Consider the following 17737-nt stretch of genomic DNA (forward strand, 5'->3'; position numbering starts at 1 on the left):
TTAGGGACACCCAAATCAGTAGGCCATGCCCTTGGTCTTGAGGCTTACTCTTGTGAAGTTTATAGAGCTAGCAGAGAAGCTTAGCCTACTTCTAGGGATGCCTAAGACTTACTTCTGGAGGACCTCTTTTGTTGTGGCCTCAGTCTCACTAAGTACAACTCTGCAAGTGAAATCATTGCCCTGCCCCCATGTGGGACATGACATCCAGGGGTGAAAGTCTCCCTGGTGACGTGGGAGATGACTCCTAGGGATGTTTCCAACCCTGCCACTGTGGGATCAACAATTCCATCCTGACCAAAAGGGGGAAAAGAAGTGTAGCTAATAAATAATCAGTGGCAGAGAGAGTTAAAATAGATTCGAGAGGCTACTCAGGAGGTTGCTGTTATGCAAGCTTCAGCTAGACGTTGCTACCTATCATAACCTGCCAACCCCCAACCAGGACCATTCCAGCCAGTCATAAAGAACACCTAGGGCAATATATGGGATTCCATAGGGGTCCTATGCTCTGGTGTAACTCCAAATGGGACCTCAGACCAGATAAATCCTGAAACCTAGAGGGTCCAGCCTCTCCAGAACATCAGATAGTTCCATCTCCCTACCCCATATTATTGACAGACCCTTCCAATATGAAAAAATTGGAATGGCCATCACCCAAACACCACTAAAGAGAGGGATAGAAAGATCAAAGGTGATGGAGGAGTTGTACAGAGAAGATAGGATTTAACAAATGAATATGATTGCTGAATTATTAAATTGATATTTCTTTTGGTCTCCTGTAAATGGGAGCAGCTAGAAGTAAAAACCTAAATTATGGAATTGTAACCCATACCAAACTCTGAAATCTGTTCTACAACAGCTTGTGGTGCTGTACTTTGAAATTTGTTGCTTTTTTTGTATATATGTTATTTCTCATAAAAAAGAAAAAAGTTGATTGTGATGATAAAAAGTATTTATTCCTTCTAGCCTCCTATATTCTGGAGCAGCTAGGAGAAATCTGAGAGGATCGTGTGGTGGCCCATGACAAGCTCTGGGATCTGTCCTGTAACTACTTGTTGAGGAGTACGTTGAAAACTATTGCTTTTTTATTTCTTTGCTTTGTACGTATGTTATATTATACAATAAAAGTTTAAAAAGAAAAGAAAAACTTCCCCTGTGAAGCCTTCTGGTCCTGGGCTTTTCTCTGTAGGAAGATTTTTGATGATTGATTGAATCTCTTTACATAGATCTTCTCTTTCTTTTTCAGTCAGAATAGGTAGCTCCTGTGTTTCTAGGAAAATGTCCACTTCATCTAAATTGTCTAGTTTGTTGGCATATAGTTGTTCATAGTATTTTCTTACGATTTTTAAAATTTCTTCGGCTACCATGGTAACACTCCCCTCATTTCGGATTTTGTTTGTATCCTCTCTCTTTTTTAATTTGTTAGTCCTAGTAGGGGCCCATCAATTTTATTGATTTTCTCAAAGAACCAACTTTTGGTTTTGTTGATTCTTTCTATTTTTTTTTTTTTGTCCTCCAGTTTGTTTGTGTCTGCTTTAATCTCCATTATTTTTTTTAGAAATAATCTCCATTATTTCTTTCTTTTGCTTTGGGGTTAGTTTGCTATTCTTTAATTTCTCCAGGTGAGCAGTTAAATCTCCAATTTTTGCTCATTCTTGTTTTGTAATATAAGCATTTTAGGGCAATAATTTTCTCTATCAACACTGTTTTTGCTGCAGCCCATAAATTCTGATAATTTATTCTCATTTTCATTCATCTCCAGATATTTATTGATTTATCTAGCAATTTCTTTTTTGACCCACTGATTACTTAAGAGTATCTTGTTAATCTTCATTTATTTGTGAAAGGTTTGGTTCTTTGGTGATTATTAATTTCCAGCTTCATGCCTTTGTGGTCAGAGGAAGTGCTTTGGATAATTTAAATCTTGTTAAATTTATAAGAATTATTTTGTGTTCCAGCATATGCTACAGAACAATGTACATTCTGGTGTATTGGGGTGCAATGATCTCTATATATCTATTAGATCTAATTCATTTATTGGAATATTTAAGTTCTCTATTTCCTTGTTGATCTTCTGTTGGGTTGTTCTATCTATAGAGGAGAGTGGTGTATTGAAGTCTCCCATTATTGTTGAAATAACTGTTGCTCCCTTCAGTTTTGCAAATGTTCACTTCATGTAACATTTATGATTCTTATTTCCTCTGGTGAGTAGTCCCTTTTATTAATATATAGTTTCTTTCTTTGTCTCTTATGACATTTTTACATTTAAAGTCTATTTTATCTGATATTTGCATGTTATTCCTGCTTTCTTTTTGTTACAACTTACATAGAACATCTTTTTCCATCCTTTCACGTTCAATATATTTGTGTCCTTGGGTCTAAGATGCATCTCTTGTAATCAGCGTATAGATGGATTATATTTTAAAATATATTTTGCCAATCTGCATCTTTTAATTGATGAGTTTAGTCCATTAATATTCAAGTTATTACTATAAAAATAGTTCTTACATCTACCATCTTATCCTTTAGTTTTTATTTGTCATATCTATATATTCTTTTCTCTCTCTCTTTTTGTCTCTTAAGGGTAAGAGTACCCTTACTGGTACTCTTCAATTCTGTGTCTTCCTCTAGACCTCTCTCTCCTGTCTTTTTTTCCAGCTGACAGGATTCCCTTTAGTATTTTCTTGTAAGGCAGGTCTCTTGTTGACTAGTTCTCTCTGTCTTTGTTTGTCTTTGAAGATTTTAATCTCACCCTCTGTTCTGAAGGACAACTTAGCTGGATAAAGAATTCTTGGCTAAAGTCTTTCTCATTCAGAATTTTAAATATATCATACTACTGCCTTCTTTCCTCCATGGTACCTGTTGAGTAGTCTGAATTCAGTCTCATGTGTTTTCCCTTGTATATAGTAGATCATTTTTCTCTTGCTGCTTTCAGGACTTTTTGCTTCTCTTTAGTATTTAACAGTTTGATTAGTATGTGTCTTAGAGTAGGCCTATTTGGATTTTTTTCTATTTGGACATCAAAGATGTCATTGGACATCTTTGATTTGCTTATTTACGTCTTTCAGAAGGGCTGGGAGGTTTTCCCCAATTATATCTTCAACTAACCTTCCCAGACCTTTACTCTTCTTTTTCCCTTCTGGGGCACCAATGATTCTTATATTTGTGTGCATTTTGTTGCCCATCATTTCCCTAAGATTCAGTCCCATTTTTCCATCTTTCTTGCCATTTGTTCTTTTGTGCACTCTAGTTCAATTTTCTGTTTTCTAGTTTACTTATTCTTCCTTCTACTTCTGTGAATCTGTTATTGTGTGTCTCCAGTTTCTAATTTGGTCTACTGTATCTTTCATCTGTTGTGAGATCTGCTATTTTTCTATTTAATCTTTCAAATTCTTATTTATGCTTTTCAAGTTTCTTCCTGATATTCTTTATTTCTTTATAAATATATTTTAGTAGTTGTTTATGTTCTGGGTCTCCTCTCAAGTTTTGATTTGGTCGTTTGGCTGAGAGGCATTTCTGCCTGGATCTTCATGTGCTTTGTGATATTCTGCTGTGTTCAGGGAATTTGATTATCTTAATAAGGTTATTTTGCAAGTTGGTTAACGTAATTCATCTAAAGTTTTGTACTTGCTTTTGGTTTAGCATTGAAGGTTCCCTTTTGTACTTGGTTTTCAGAAATTCCCCACCAAACCAAGGCCTAGATCTCATATAGAGGCTACAATTCTACTTGAGGATTATTAAAAGTTAGGCAGGCGGGCAGGCCACTGTGGCTCAGCAGGTAGAGTTCTCACCTGCTGTGCCAGAGACCCGTGTTTGATTTCTGGTGCCTTCCCATGCAAAAAAAAAAAAAAAAAGAAAAAGTTAGGCAGGGGTGCAAGGGTATTTTGGTGGCTGAATGTCTGCCTACCATGTAAGATACCTGGGTTGAACTCCCAGCCCTTTTGCCTCCCACCCCCAGAAAAAAACACAACTCAGCAACAGTAGGTCCTGAAGTCAGAAGGAGATTCTCCAAGATATATGGGGAATGAACTCAGACTGGTACTCAAAGAAGAGGCCAAAAATAAATAAATAATATAAAATATAAAAATAAATAAAAATGAAAATATGAATATATAAATATATATATATATAAATAAAAAGTAGACCAACCAGGCCTATTTATATCACAATATCAATTGCTGATAGTTTGCCAGACTGCATTTAGTGCTTCTTCCCAAACAGGTGGTGCTCCAGAGGCACCTCCTCCCTCATCCTACCCCTCCCCAACTGTAGTGGCCAGCTGGGATGGTGTCCTGCACAGCATGCAGTGGTGGGAGTCTCAGCGCCTGGGACAGGGGAGCTGATCGCAACACCTGGCCACGTAGATGATCACAGAGCTTGTGCCCAACAGATTTGCTGTTCACTGTGCCCAATGGGATGGCTATTCACAGTGCCAAGTGAGGTAGCTTTTTGTGGTGGAAGGCTAGGCATGCCTCTGGGCTCCCCATGGACACTGCCGGCTGTGGGGCCGGGCAAGGAGGTTTCCCCAGCCAGCAGCCGGTGCAATTTGGAGCCAGGGGATGGTCCCCTCCCTCGGATCAGCACTTCCCCATGTGCTGACACACCCCCATGGGGGTCACAGCTTAACATACCCATCCTGCTCTCCCATCTAGATCTCCCCATCTCTCTTCTCCCTATGAAATGTTGAAAATCCTCTTCAGTCACTCATCCTGGGGACTGAAGTTCCATTTTTTCCCCCATCTCCTATCTTGCCCCTATGGAGCAAGGGTGAATCCTGCCCACCCTACTCCATCATCTTCCCGGACGTTCTGGATTATTTTTAAACATAATACTTTGGCTTTATTTCCTCAAGGGAGATTCTATCCACTTTTGTTTTTTGGAGAAACAGTGCTATCACAACATAAGTGTCTCTATATATAACCATCAAGGGCTTCTTAAATTTTTCTCACTCCCTTAGTGATGTTGTGTCTCATTGCTTCAATTGCTGATATTTTCCTAATGTCCTTCTCCACCCAGACCTTTCTCTGAACTCCAGATTCATATACTGAGCCCCATGCTTGACATCTCCGCTGGATGCCTAATAAATTTCTCAAGTTTAATGTATCTAAAGCTGAACTTTTGCTTCTCTCCTCAAACCAGTTCCATCTGAAGTCTTCCTGATCTTGGCTGATGGCAGCTCTGCTCTATACATTAATTACTCCTGGGAAAATACTTTGTAATCATTCTAGACTTCTCTCTTTTTCTCCCATGCCACAGTCAACCTATCAGGAAATCCTGTTGGTTCTGCCTTTAAAATACATCTAAAATCTGTCACTTGTCACCAACTCCTGCTAATACCCTGGTCTAAGTCACTATCACCTTGTTCCTGTGTTTCTCTGCTCCTACCCTGTCCCCTTATAGTTCATTCTCAATGGAATGGCCGGCAGTCAAACAATGTGAAATGTTTTCCCTTTTACTCACAACAAAACTTAAAATCCTGGCGGTGGCTTTCCAGATGCTATAGCTGTGTGATAAATCATCCCCAAATGTAATGACTTAAAAGAGCTATTTACTATGTGACTGAATTCTATGAGTCAAGAATTTAGAGAGGGTGCAGCAGGGCTTGTCTGTCCCATGATGTCTGGGTCACTTAAACTCAAAGGCTGAGTCATGAATCATCTGAAATTTCACACACTCACATGTCTGGTGGTTGATTCTGGCTATTGGCTGAGACCTTAGCTGGGGCTATAAGCTTCAATACCTACATGTGGTCTCTTGCTGTAGCTTGGGTTTCTCAAAACATGGTGTCTGGATTCCCAAGAAAGATAACCAGGCAGAGGCTGTATCCAAGCCTCAGAAATTATATTGTATCCCTTCTGTTGTCCTCAGTTGGAGGAGTCACAAACTTTATCAGATTCAAGGAAAGGGAGATAGACACCACCTCATAATGGGGAGAATCATGATTCCGGAAGAGTATGTGGGACCAGGAACATTGCTGTGATCATTTTAGGAAAATACAGTCTGCCGCAGCGGCCAACATGATTGGATCCTGAACTCTTTCTCAGATTTCATCTCCTCTTCCCATGAGACTTTCTGCCCCATCCAAAATTTGCTGGCACACTCAGGCATACTCCTACCCTAGAACCAGTGTACTGGTTGTCCCACCTACTCTGTTCTCCCCCATGATGCCAGGGATTCACTCCCCACCAACTTCTTCAAGGTTTTCCTCGAATGTCACCTTCTAAATGATGCCCATCCTTGACCACTCCACAGTCCTATCTTGATCTCCTCTTGCTTTTATTTTAAATACTCCATAGTACTTATGCTTTCTAATATTCTATTGAATGTTCATGTTTATTCTTTATATCTCCCCCTTCCTGAATGTAATCATTACATAGGCATGGGCCTTTATTTCTTCTCTTTCATTTTGCTGATTTATCCCAAGTGCTTAGAATGGTTCCTAGTACTTGGATATGTATGAGATATGAAATGGAGAGCACATTTCTAGTTGGGACATTCTGAATTTGCAGTATTTGCTCTGGATTAACCAGTGAACACATTTCCTTTTTATAGAACTGAATCATGACAACTAAATCTCTGTGCTAGCACAGTAGCAGTGCTTGGGTAGGTGCTAAATAAAATAATTAACTAATTTTGTAAAAAACTTAGCACAATTAAACGTGTAGGTTAGGCCAGCATAAATCACTAAGATAACTTAAACAGTTGTCTCTATTTCTTTTTCTTATTTTTTTTTAACCTTGTTTGAACAAATGAACCAGACTTTAAATCATTTTAATTTACTGCCAAAATATTTGGTTTCTTTATGAGGAATTTCAGAGTATTTACATTTCCAAATGTAAATCCCCCTCCCTCCCTACCCCACCCCCCACCCCCACATTAGCTGTTAACTGAAATAGGATCCTGAGAACACCCCAAAGCAGAGATTCCCAGTAGCACAGATCTGGCTGGGGCTGAGTCAGGCTGATGGCTTCTGCTTTGCTACACTCCCCAATTTTAGGGTGTTAATGAGCCTTACCTTTGAGGATAAAGTTCAGAATAAAAATAAGAAGGACAATAAGAATACTAATGGTAATAGCTGAACTAGGAATAACGTCAATAATTACAACCACCGATTCGTGAAAGTCCATCAGCTGCCAGGTTCTCTTCTAGGTTTGCATGCACATCCTGGTCCGTTGTCAACCTCATGGGAAAGTGCTTTCATTCCATAGATGAGGAGACGAAAGGTACAAGTGCTCACCCTCCCAAAAGTTCCTTTTTCATTCACTGAACTGTAACATTCATTCATTCCATCAACATTTAGTAATTACTGAGCACTGAGGCTGTCTTGAGTGGTGACTTTGGGAGTGGAGTGATGGATTTTCTACTTATTGGCAAGACCATTTATTTAGATCTGTTTTTCAAAGAAAGGATTTACTATCGCCTGCTACCAGTGGTGAAGTTCCTCTGGTTCATCAACAGGATGGGAGTTACTTTTCTCTCTGGTTCTAACAACCAAGGTCTTGGCTACATGTGGGAAAGGCAAGAGCCACGGAACATATCTGTGCTCTTGTCAATGACTATGAAATAGACTATCAATGAACTGTCTTTGAAAGAACAAAGCAAGGATGGCACAAACTCTGTTACTTTCCCATCTCTGGACTCTTCAGCAGACTTAAAGCCTCTGAATCCTGTTCAGTGCCTTACTCCAAGCAGACACCTCCTAATGGATTTGAGTATTTTCCACTAATTATTATTAGTGACTTGACCATCATGATCCTTTGTGTTTTGACTTTTAGTTGAGTAGTGCTGGTTTTTGTTCTGCCTTTGCAATTGAATCAACTTTGGATTTTTGCTTTGCAGAGACAAGTGTGAAGGAAAATACTGTGAAGTACATGGAAATACTTGAGGATAAATTGCACAGGTATGAATAATAATTTCTTTATTACTGTCTCTGTGGAATATCTTGATTTTTTATTATAAAAAAGTTTAGATTAAAACTTTAAGCAAAGAGAAAGGATATCCGATTTCTACAGTAAATTAACACGAAAAGCACAAAAAAAGCCAATAAAGGAAGAAGCAGATGTCATATAAACATCTCTGAGCACTCATCTCCTCTTTTAAAAAGTAAGTAGATTAAAATGTTTAAAGGGTCTTGGGAACATCACAGGTTAATTTTCATGTTCCATAGAAAGAGAATATTTTTGGTATGTTAAATTTGGAATTCATGCCTTCATCTGTTTTTCTTTTATTTTTAGTGTCTGAAGGGGGTCTTATGGATTTTGAACCTGTTAGTTAATACATATTTTGGAACAATATAAAATGCTCTTCCTAGGTTCTGTTTTGAATCCTAAGTGAAAACCAGCGTGAAAGTTCCTGGTCGCTTTTTTTTTTTAACCCAATTAGGAATTCAGATTTGAGAAATGCTAGGGATGCTGCAGCCTGTCAAGATGTTTCTGGTTTTTGTGGATGTGTACTCATGGAAATAAATCCCAGCCACCAGGATCTGTTCCTAATTAAGGAAACAAGTACTAGAATGTAATATGCGCTTTCTTCCTCGGGAGTAATTTAGTTTTATGGAGACCATTTTGCTACTATTTTGGAAAATGTTAAGTAACTCTTTAAATAGGCTATGCCCTAAACCTTTGTCTGATAAGATAATGCCACTGGCTAAAATCTTGCTTCTCCCTTAAGAGGTGCTAAGAGAGTTTGCATTTTTGAGTCCTACACTGCAGGGTAAGGAAGAGTCTATAGTATTTGTTTCTAGTGCTTGAAAAGCAAGTCTTTTAAATTGCTGGCTGATGCACCCCTTTTCCCTTCAGACCTCCCCACCCACCCAGATTTGGGGAGGAACTGTAATGAACGTGGCTAGTAGAGAGGGTGGGGTGAGGAAGTGTGGTGAAAGGGATTCTCTTAGGAAGTGCCTCTCCCAGTCGGAAAGTAGGACAATACGTTATCTGGGTCAAGTGCCCTGATCTGATTTGACCTTCCTCCTTTCCCACTGTGTTCTGAAGCATTTTCCTGGCGTATCTCTCTTATTCTTTTTCAATAAACTTTTTATTTTGAAATAATTGACAAAATAATAATAATAAACTCAAAAATAATACAAAACCCACACAGAAGACGTCAACATATCCCCCACCCAGGTGTTCAGAGCCACCTACTTTTAATGTTTTGTTACAATTACCCTGTCACTCTTTCTATTTCTATCTATTTATCTATTTACTATCTACCTATCTATCTATTGTTATCTCTTATTTATCTATCTACCTACCTACCTACCTATTTTCTAAACATTTGAGAGTAGGTTGTATACATCATATTCCTTGAATATCAAATGTGTCCACGAATTTTTCCTAAGAATAAGGATATCCCCTTATGTAACCACGTTAAGCATAGTTATCAAGTTATACTATACTTATAAGTATATTCTAATATTTTCATATCTCCCAGTAATGTCCTCTTGGGCCTTTTATTTTCCAGTATTGGATCCAGTTCAGTAACAAATGTTACATTTAGTTGTTATTGTCTCTTTAGTCTCCTTTTTTTTAAAATTGGGGGAAAAAACATACATCATGAATTTTCTCATCTCAGCCATTCCCCAGCATATCATTCAGTGGGATTATTCCACACTTGCAGTGTTAAACTACCCTCACACCATCCATTATTGGCATATCCCTCTTGAACTAACCTCTGGCTGCTATTTTGTTTAGCCATAATCACCAAGCACACCATAAGTTTCATTAGGTTGTTGGTTAACAAGTTGTAATGATTAAGTATGGGCTTTGGTGGTAAGACACTAGCTTAATTTGCAGTTCTACAAATTAAAGATTTTTTAACTTCAGGCACATTCTGACTTTCAGTTTCTTTAGCTGTAAAACTGGGATAAGGGTACCTACCTTCCAGGGCCAATGTGTCTATTTAATCAACAATGCATATATCATGAAGTTGGCAGTCAGCAAATGTTCGTTCCCTTCATCTTCTGCTCCTTCCAATCTTCCCTCCAAGCTGGCCCCTCTCCAGTGTATCCAGCCCCCACACATGTCCTACCCCCCGCCTGCTCGCCTACACTGGGACCACGGCCTCACGCTGGCTCCCAGTTGTAGCCAATCATTAAACCGATTTCATCTCTTTTTTAATATCTCTGAGTCCACGCACTTTGTTGTGCTCAGATGGGCCCACCCTCTCTCACTGGAATGACCATAATAGTTGCTTTCACTGTTTCCCTGCCTCCAGCTTTGCTCTTTTTACTCCATTCTCCAGCCTGTCTTGAGTGAGCATCTTAAAATACAAGTCTGTCCATTACACGTCCCTGTTTAGAACCATCCAGTGGCTCCCCGTTGTCCTAAGGATACAGCTAGGCATCTTACCATGGCTTACTGCATCCTTCTATTTGGTCCTTGAGTATCACCCATCACCAGCCCTGCCACTGCACTACCTCACTAGCCATACTGAATCTCTTGCATTTCCCAATGCCATTATGTATTTTTTTTTTCCTGAAGAGAAGTTATAATTAAAAAATTTTAGAAGGGGAAGTAGTCAAGGGATATTATCCAGGAGAAGCAGGATGAGCCATATGAAATTACTGATATTTGACCATTTTTGACCTAGAAAAATAGCACCTTCATATAGTTCAACCCAATAATCTTCAGAAGAGTCAGATGCCATGGCTTGAGACAGACCCTTCCCTTTCCCCACCACACACTGGCATGTACCTGGGCATACTTTCTCTCCTCTCCTGCCTTTGCACGTACTATGATGGTCCCCTCCCGGCTCTTCCCCAGGAGCCCTTCGTCTGCCTAATACTTTTTCATCCTTCAAGTTTTAAATATTTCCTCTTTGATACCTTCCATGACTCCCCATGACCGAGTAATATGCTGTGCCCTTTTTGCTCCTATTCAGTTATTCCACCTCCTTTCAGAGTACATAACATCAGGTATCATAAGACTGTGTTTATCTTGTTCAGAACTTGTTGAGTACTTCGACAGTGTTGAACAATCTGTAGATCCAATAAATATTTGTTGAATGAATTGGATAAATGAATGAACAAATGAGTGCAACTGATTTATAGACAAGCCAGTCCCATCTCTCATCACCTCTGTCTTCCTGCCACTCTGCTATGCTGATGTTTCAGAGCCACTGGGTTCTTGGCTCCTTGATTCACAAAGATTGTTTACCTAGGATTCTCATAACAGTGTCGAATGACCGGGATGGCCAGCTGACCCAACCTACATGCCAACGTCCTATGGGCTCTTTTCAATGGAGTTTCAGGTTGTTAGAAGGCCTGGCTCAGAGGTGTTTAAGCTGGTACAATGGAAATAATGGAATTGAGTAGAGGAAAAGTAGCCAGAGGTCTGTATCCCCTCTGACTGCAGAGCAGCAGACGAAGGCTAGTGACTTGCCTCTATGTGCAGGTAGTTGTATTGCTGTCTCAGAGCAGGAGGCCAGAGTGGATGCTCCCACGTATATAATTGTCAGGCTTTGCTTCTGACAATGCCTTCCTCCCCATGAGGCCTGGGTAGTGATGGGTGTTCCTGGCCACTCAGTGGGTTGTCTTGATCATCTGCTGCAGCCACAGGTCCTTGCCAGGAGAATCAACATCCTAAAATATAACACCTGGTACAGTTTGCACCACAGTGGCTGCTCAGTTAATATTGTAAGATATTGACTATTGCAAAGTGAGAGAGGCTGATGATCATCTCTGTCACTTATTCTCACTGTCTGTAGCGTCTCTTGGTCTTACAGTGGTTTAGAAAGAAAGCACTTGAGACTTGAAGGAATTGCCCCTGTTCTAATTCTAATAGAGATATACTTAAAAACCATGCACTAACATGATCTGCATCTGGCCAATCACATTTTTAGAGACAAATCTAAAAGAGGCACAACAATATCTTTGTTACTGTCTCAAAGTACATAAAGACCTGGAGACTCGAACACTGAGACAGGCTCAGCTAGGCTCAATGTCTGTGTTAGGTTTTCCCCCAGTGTCTATCAAGAAAGTCAAGAAAATTACAAATACAAAACAAAAAATGGACATACAAAAAATGAGGACCTTTGGTATATATTTTAATGATTTGCCCTTTAATAATCTGAATTATAAATTTGGTGCATGTATATTCTTTATCTTCCTTCTAGAAAGGAGAGATACCATTTGAGTATTTTATTTTTATGTTTCCATCTACTTCAGGGATGCCCCCACTTCACCTTATCTATATCTAAACAGCTAGCACAGTGGCTGCAAGTCAGAGTTCCATGGTCATTTCATAGATATGTTCCTTTACTGCTTTCCTCTCCATTCCCACTGGTAATATCTTTGATTTGGCCCATTAAGTAATCTCCTAATAGCCTCCCTCTTTCATGCCTAATACCATTTCAGTCCACTTTTCACTCGTGGCCAGAGTGACTTTGTTACTGCTTCCTTACAATAAATTTCACGATCCTTATCAGGCCACTCAAGGCTCTCCGTGAGGTTGGATGAGGTGCTCCAAACTCATATGCGTAATCCATACCTGCACAGCTCGCCTGGTGCTCCCAACTAGCTGGACTCCTTCATTTCCCCAAATTCACCATGCTTCACAGCAGTGCCTTTGTCCCCAGTGTTTTCTCTGCCTGGAAGCTCTTCCCCATCTAGCCCCTGGGTGCACACTCCCGCCCAGCTCTCAGTGCAATATTTCCTTCTCTATAAAGCCTTTATGACCTCCTCTTTCTTGCTTGGTACCCATATGGGCAGCCTTGTAACAACAATTTGCTGCAGTGACTTACGTTTGTCTAATTCTGTTAAACTGCGAGATCCTTGAAGAAAGGCCTCATGTCTTACTTGCCCTGCATTCCCAGTAGCTGGCATGCTGTTTTTGGCATGTGGTAAACATTCGATAAAATGATATCAACTGCAATGATGAATGAAGGTATAGCAATTACTTCTTGGAAGCCTTATTCTCAAATGTTAGACACAAAAAGTGAAGGCAGCCTAAGAAGATATAAATGTCCTAGAAATCCCTTTTTCTTGCCATCAAATCATAGTGGTATATGATAGAGATGGGAAAACTACTCTTAAAGATCTGTGTCCACTTACTCTTACTCTTTAAGATTTATTGACTCCAGAGGTATTAGTTGAGCATATTTTGCCCTAGCTCATTTTTCCTTTAAATCTAAACCTTGTTTTAATTTTTATTTTCTCAGTTATTACATATTCTGTGTAAACTGTCTTTCTCAAAGAGCAAAAGTAAATATTGAAAAATCTTCACCTTTAGATGGGTTGCATTTTTATTGATCTTATATCTCTAACCACTATATGGGAAAAGTTCTTCATTACTCTGGTGAAATCATGTCTCTGGCACATGTGGACCAAGTCCTCCACCCTGAGGATGTGTATTGGCTCAATTTAGACCTATGGAATCTTTTGTATGCATGACTAATGGGGAGATTTCTGTTCTTTTCAAAATCTTTCAATTTTATCCTTACCCTTTTTTTTTTCCCCTGGAACTGAATATATAGAACCTTTGCTGCAGACTACAGTTCAATGTGAATAGTGGGTTTTAGGTTATTTTTGTTTCTTTGTGCTTTGCTGGGTTTCTCAAGTTTTTGTTTTTAGGGTGCAGCATACTTATTATAATAAGAAACAAAAACAGAGTCATTAAAATCTTTAGAGGGCCTTTATAGCTTTAGAAGAAACTGTCTGAAATTTCCTCTGAAAATTAGAGACCACTGTTGTTTTTCCTAAAGGTCTTCCAGTTTATATATTTACTTTCAAATTTAGCATTTAGTTTCCAACTCTCTTGAAATTTCAGTGGGGACAGCCTGAGGGAAATGGTAGTCAGGCAAACTCACTCTGCTAACGAATGTCCTGAGGTGGCCAGCAGAGAGAAGCAAGGCAGTGAGGGTCATAGAAGTTTTGCCTCGGCCCTTGACTGCCTCCTCAGCCTGTGTCTCAATGGCACTGCCTTTACTCCAAAGTTGGCGGAAATCTGGGAGATAGAAAACCTACTGGAGTTGGAAAATGCTCATTCAGTTACATTGTCTTGACCTTCTACTATCAGCCAGGCACAGTGTTAGACAGGAAGGGTGTAGAGAAGAATGAGGCGATGTGCCCGCCCTCAAAGGACTCACTGTCTGGTGGTGGACACAGGACGGTATAAAAACAGTGGTCATGCAGTGTAGTCGTGCTTTGGAGACACTTTCAAGTGTTGTCTCAGAGACCCAGCTCTCAAAACCTGTCAGCCATTGCCAAAAGCAAGGGTTGTTTACTAACTGACTGTAGTTGTTAAGTTCAGGTGTCAACTTGGCCAGGTGATGGTGCTGTGGACCTAAATAATCAGCATGTGAAATTCATCTGTGGTTAATTACATCTGCAGTTGGATAAGGGAATGCCTTTCACAATAAGAGAGGCTTAAATGAAGAGGTCAGAAGAGAAGGAAGGAGCTCAGCACAGAGGCGTCTCAGACCCAGATGTTTGGAAGTGCAGAAAGGACATGTTCTGGTGAAAACCATTGGAACCCAGAAGCCAGGAGAAAAGGCCTGCAGACGTCACTGTGTGCCTTCCCATGTGACAGAGAGACTCAGATGAGATCTAGCTGCTTTTCCCCTGAGGAACTTTAAATTTGTAACTAAATAAATCCCCTTATTAAAAGCTGATCCATCTCTGGTGTGTTGCATTCTGGCAGCTTTAGCAAACAGATTTTAGTACCAGAGGAATGGGGTGCTGCTGTGTTTGCAAATGCCAAATATATTGGGATGATTTTTTAAATGGGTAAGGGGAGGATTCTGGAAGAATTGTGAGGAGCTTGATAGAGAAAGTCTAGATTTCTTTGAAGAGACTGTTGTTGAAAATATGGACTCTAAAGGTACTTCCACTGAGGCCTTGGAATTAAATGAGGAATGTGTCATTGCAGATGGGCAGGAGTGTGAACCTTGATTTGAAGTGGCAGAAAGGTTGGCAAAATTGAGTCCTAGTGCTGGTAGGAAGGAAGAATTTGGGTGTGATGAACTGGGATACTTGGGGAAATTTCCAAACTGTGTGTGTGGAGAATGCAGCCTGGATTCTCCTTGCAGTTTATAGTAAAATGTGACGAGAGGTATAGGCTGAGGACTGAACTTTTGGGTACAAAGAAACCAGAAATTGATGGTCTGGAAAATTCTGGGTTTCCAGAAAGTGAGACACTGGAGAATAGTATCCTATGTGAGGACTTAACCAAACATGAGCCAATCAGTCATTATGGAACAAGGTAGGATTGGAAATGGCATTACCCAGAAAGGATTTGTGGGAGGTCCTATTATCTGATGTCTTTGGTCCCTGTATGCTGCATGCCAAGTCAACAAATTTTTTGTGAGACCCATATAAACAGAACCACTGCCAGTCTGGACTAAAAGGAACGTAAAAGGGACAGTTTGAAGGAAGAGTGACCTCAGAGCCAGAACCATGGAAGCTGTGGTGTGAAACCAAGAAACCGAGGGCCAGGAGAGTGGATCCACCTGTGTGTGTGTGGAGGAGGTTTGCCCCAGAGGCAGAGGACGGACCTACCACCTCGATGTTCAGGAAGAGTTCTGGTGCCCCAGGCCTCAGAGAGGGTAGAGCACTTTCCCCAGGGATTGAGGGGAAACTGGTTGTCACCCCATTGTTCTGAGGAGATTGAGTTTGTGCCCTGGAGATGGCAGAGAATCTGAATGCCACCCAGAAGCTTGAGGTGGGGGTAGGCTGAGAAAGAGGTGGTCTCCCCATTGTTCTGTAATGTTGCTACCCTCATCCTAGTGTTTGGAGAGAATGGGGGTGTTACACAGGCCCTTAGAAAGGATGGGACTGCTGCTTTTTAAAGCTCCAAGGGTGAATGACTCTCAGACTTCAAAGTCTAATGGAGTTTGTCCTGTAGGTTTTTGGAAATATTTCGCTCCAGTGACCCATGTTTTCCTCCCAATTTCTCCTCATGGTGATGGGATCGTTTATCCTGTGACAAAATCCTATGATACTGTGATAAAACAAATGCATTTTGTATATGGAAATATTTAGTGTGTTATATGAAGGATGAGTAATCATTGTTAGGTGAAAAAATATATCTGTTATTGTTTTCTATTTAGAGATTAAATATGGTTTAGGGTGCTGTGTATATTTGCCAAGTTGACAAGGAATGGACTTGGTAGTAGTTACGTTCAGGTGTAACCTTGGCCAGGTGGTGGTGCCCTGGTGGTTCTGTTGCTGTGGACTTAAATCATCAACATGTGAAATTTATCTATGGCTGATTACATCTGCGGTTGGCTCAAGATAGTGCCTTCTGCAATGAGTAAGACTTAAAAAGAAAGGTCAGAAGAGAAAGGAGCATAGCAGAGCCCAACACAATGCAGCTCAGAGCTCAGACACAGGTCAGACCCAGACGTTTGGAGATGCAGAAAGGACATGCTCTGGGGAAAGCCATTGGAATCCAGAAGCCAGGAGAAAAGGCCCCAGACATCACTGTGTGCCTTCCCACGTGACAGAGAAGCTCAGATGAAAGCTAGCTGCTTTTCCTCTGAGAAACTGTAAATTTGTAAATAAATAAGTCCCCTTATTTATTTGCAAGCCAGTCCACCTTGGTCTGTTGCATTCTGGCAGCTTTAGCAAACTGGCCCAGATCTGATGAATGTGGGACCTTGGGGTTGAAGATGTAAACTCTAGAGCAGTTGTTTACAAAGCAGGCACACACACGGTAATCCAGTGGAGTGTGAGAAGAACACTTTAGAATTTGTCTTTACTTTTTCACTCCACCCATTCAAATTCCATTTATAAAAATGTTTTATATGCATATACAAGTACATGTATATGATTCATGAAACAAACATTAGAGATGCATGTTCACATCTTTTTATTGATGGGTGCATGCATAATAAAAAATTTTCAAGGACAGTGCTGTAGTTAATTGTACATATCCTTATTTCCTAATAATGAGTCAGGGATCAGTTTCAGTATGTGACCACCCCATCTGCCATCTTCCTTTTTCACCATATCCTCAAAGGAAAAAGAAATGTCAGTTCTCTAACAGAAAAATCAGTACTTAGACCACATAAAGGAGATGAAAAAGGCAGAGACATAGAGAGCGAAAGTACACATTTAGAGAAGGAAAAGAGAGTGAATTTAAAATGTGGTAGCTATTAATTTAGGATTAGAATTATTAGAATTTAGGCTCCTAAATTCTTCAGGCAAGAATTTAGGAGCCTTACTCAGGGGTGTGGTCCTTAACATCATAATAGCTAAAAGTATGTGTGTGCACTTATTCTAGGTGTATTACCTCAACTTGGCCTAGTGATGCTAGTTTTCAAAGTACATGTGGAGGGTGCTCATCTGACAGGAGTTTAACCATGCATGGCATTCTTTGAGATCCCACACATAGCAGATTATGCAAGGTAATTTTTTTTAATGTTTTTGTTGACACATCTTCACACACATACATTCCGTACATGGTGTACAATCAGTGGCTCATAATATCACCACATAGTTATGTGCTCATCACTATGATCATTTTTTAGAACATTTGCATCACTCCAGAAAAAGAAAAAACCCATACATCCCATACCCCTTATCCCTCCTCTCATTGACCTCTAGTATTTCCATCTACCCAATTTATTTTACCCCTGTCCCCCCTATTATTAATTTATTTTTTATCCATATTTTTTTACTCACCTGTCCATACCCTGGATAAAAGGAGCATCACACACAATGTTTTCACAATGATACAGTCACATTGTAAAAGTTATGTCTTTAAACAATTGTCTTCAAGAATCAAGGCTACTGGAACACAGC

The 17737-nt window shown here is 40.0% G+C and overlaps 1 protein-coding gene across 1 annotated transcript in view; it reads left to right on the forward strand.

Moving 5' to 3' along the window:
* Positions 1-17737, forward strand: part of DISC1 (DISC1 scaffold protein) — a 387745-nt gene that overhangs the window by 315113 nt on the left and 54895 nt on the right. The window contains exon 9 of the mRNA XM_077168344.1: positions 7837-7897. Within this exon, the coding sequence (XP_077024459.1) occupies positions 7837-7897 (61 nt within the window). The remainder of the gene's footprint in view (positions 1-7836; positions 7898-17737) is intronic.

The sequence above is a fragment of the Tamandua tetradactyla genome, chromosome 7 (genome assembly GCF_023851605.1).
Source record: "Tamandua tetradactyla isolate mTamTet1 chromosome 7, mTamTet1.pri, whole genome shotgun sequence".
NCBI lineage: Eukaryota > Metazoa > Chordata > Mammalia > Pilosa > Myrmecophagidae > Tamandua > Tamandua tetradactyla.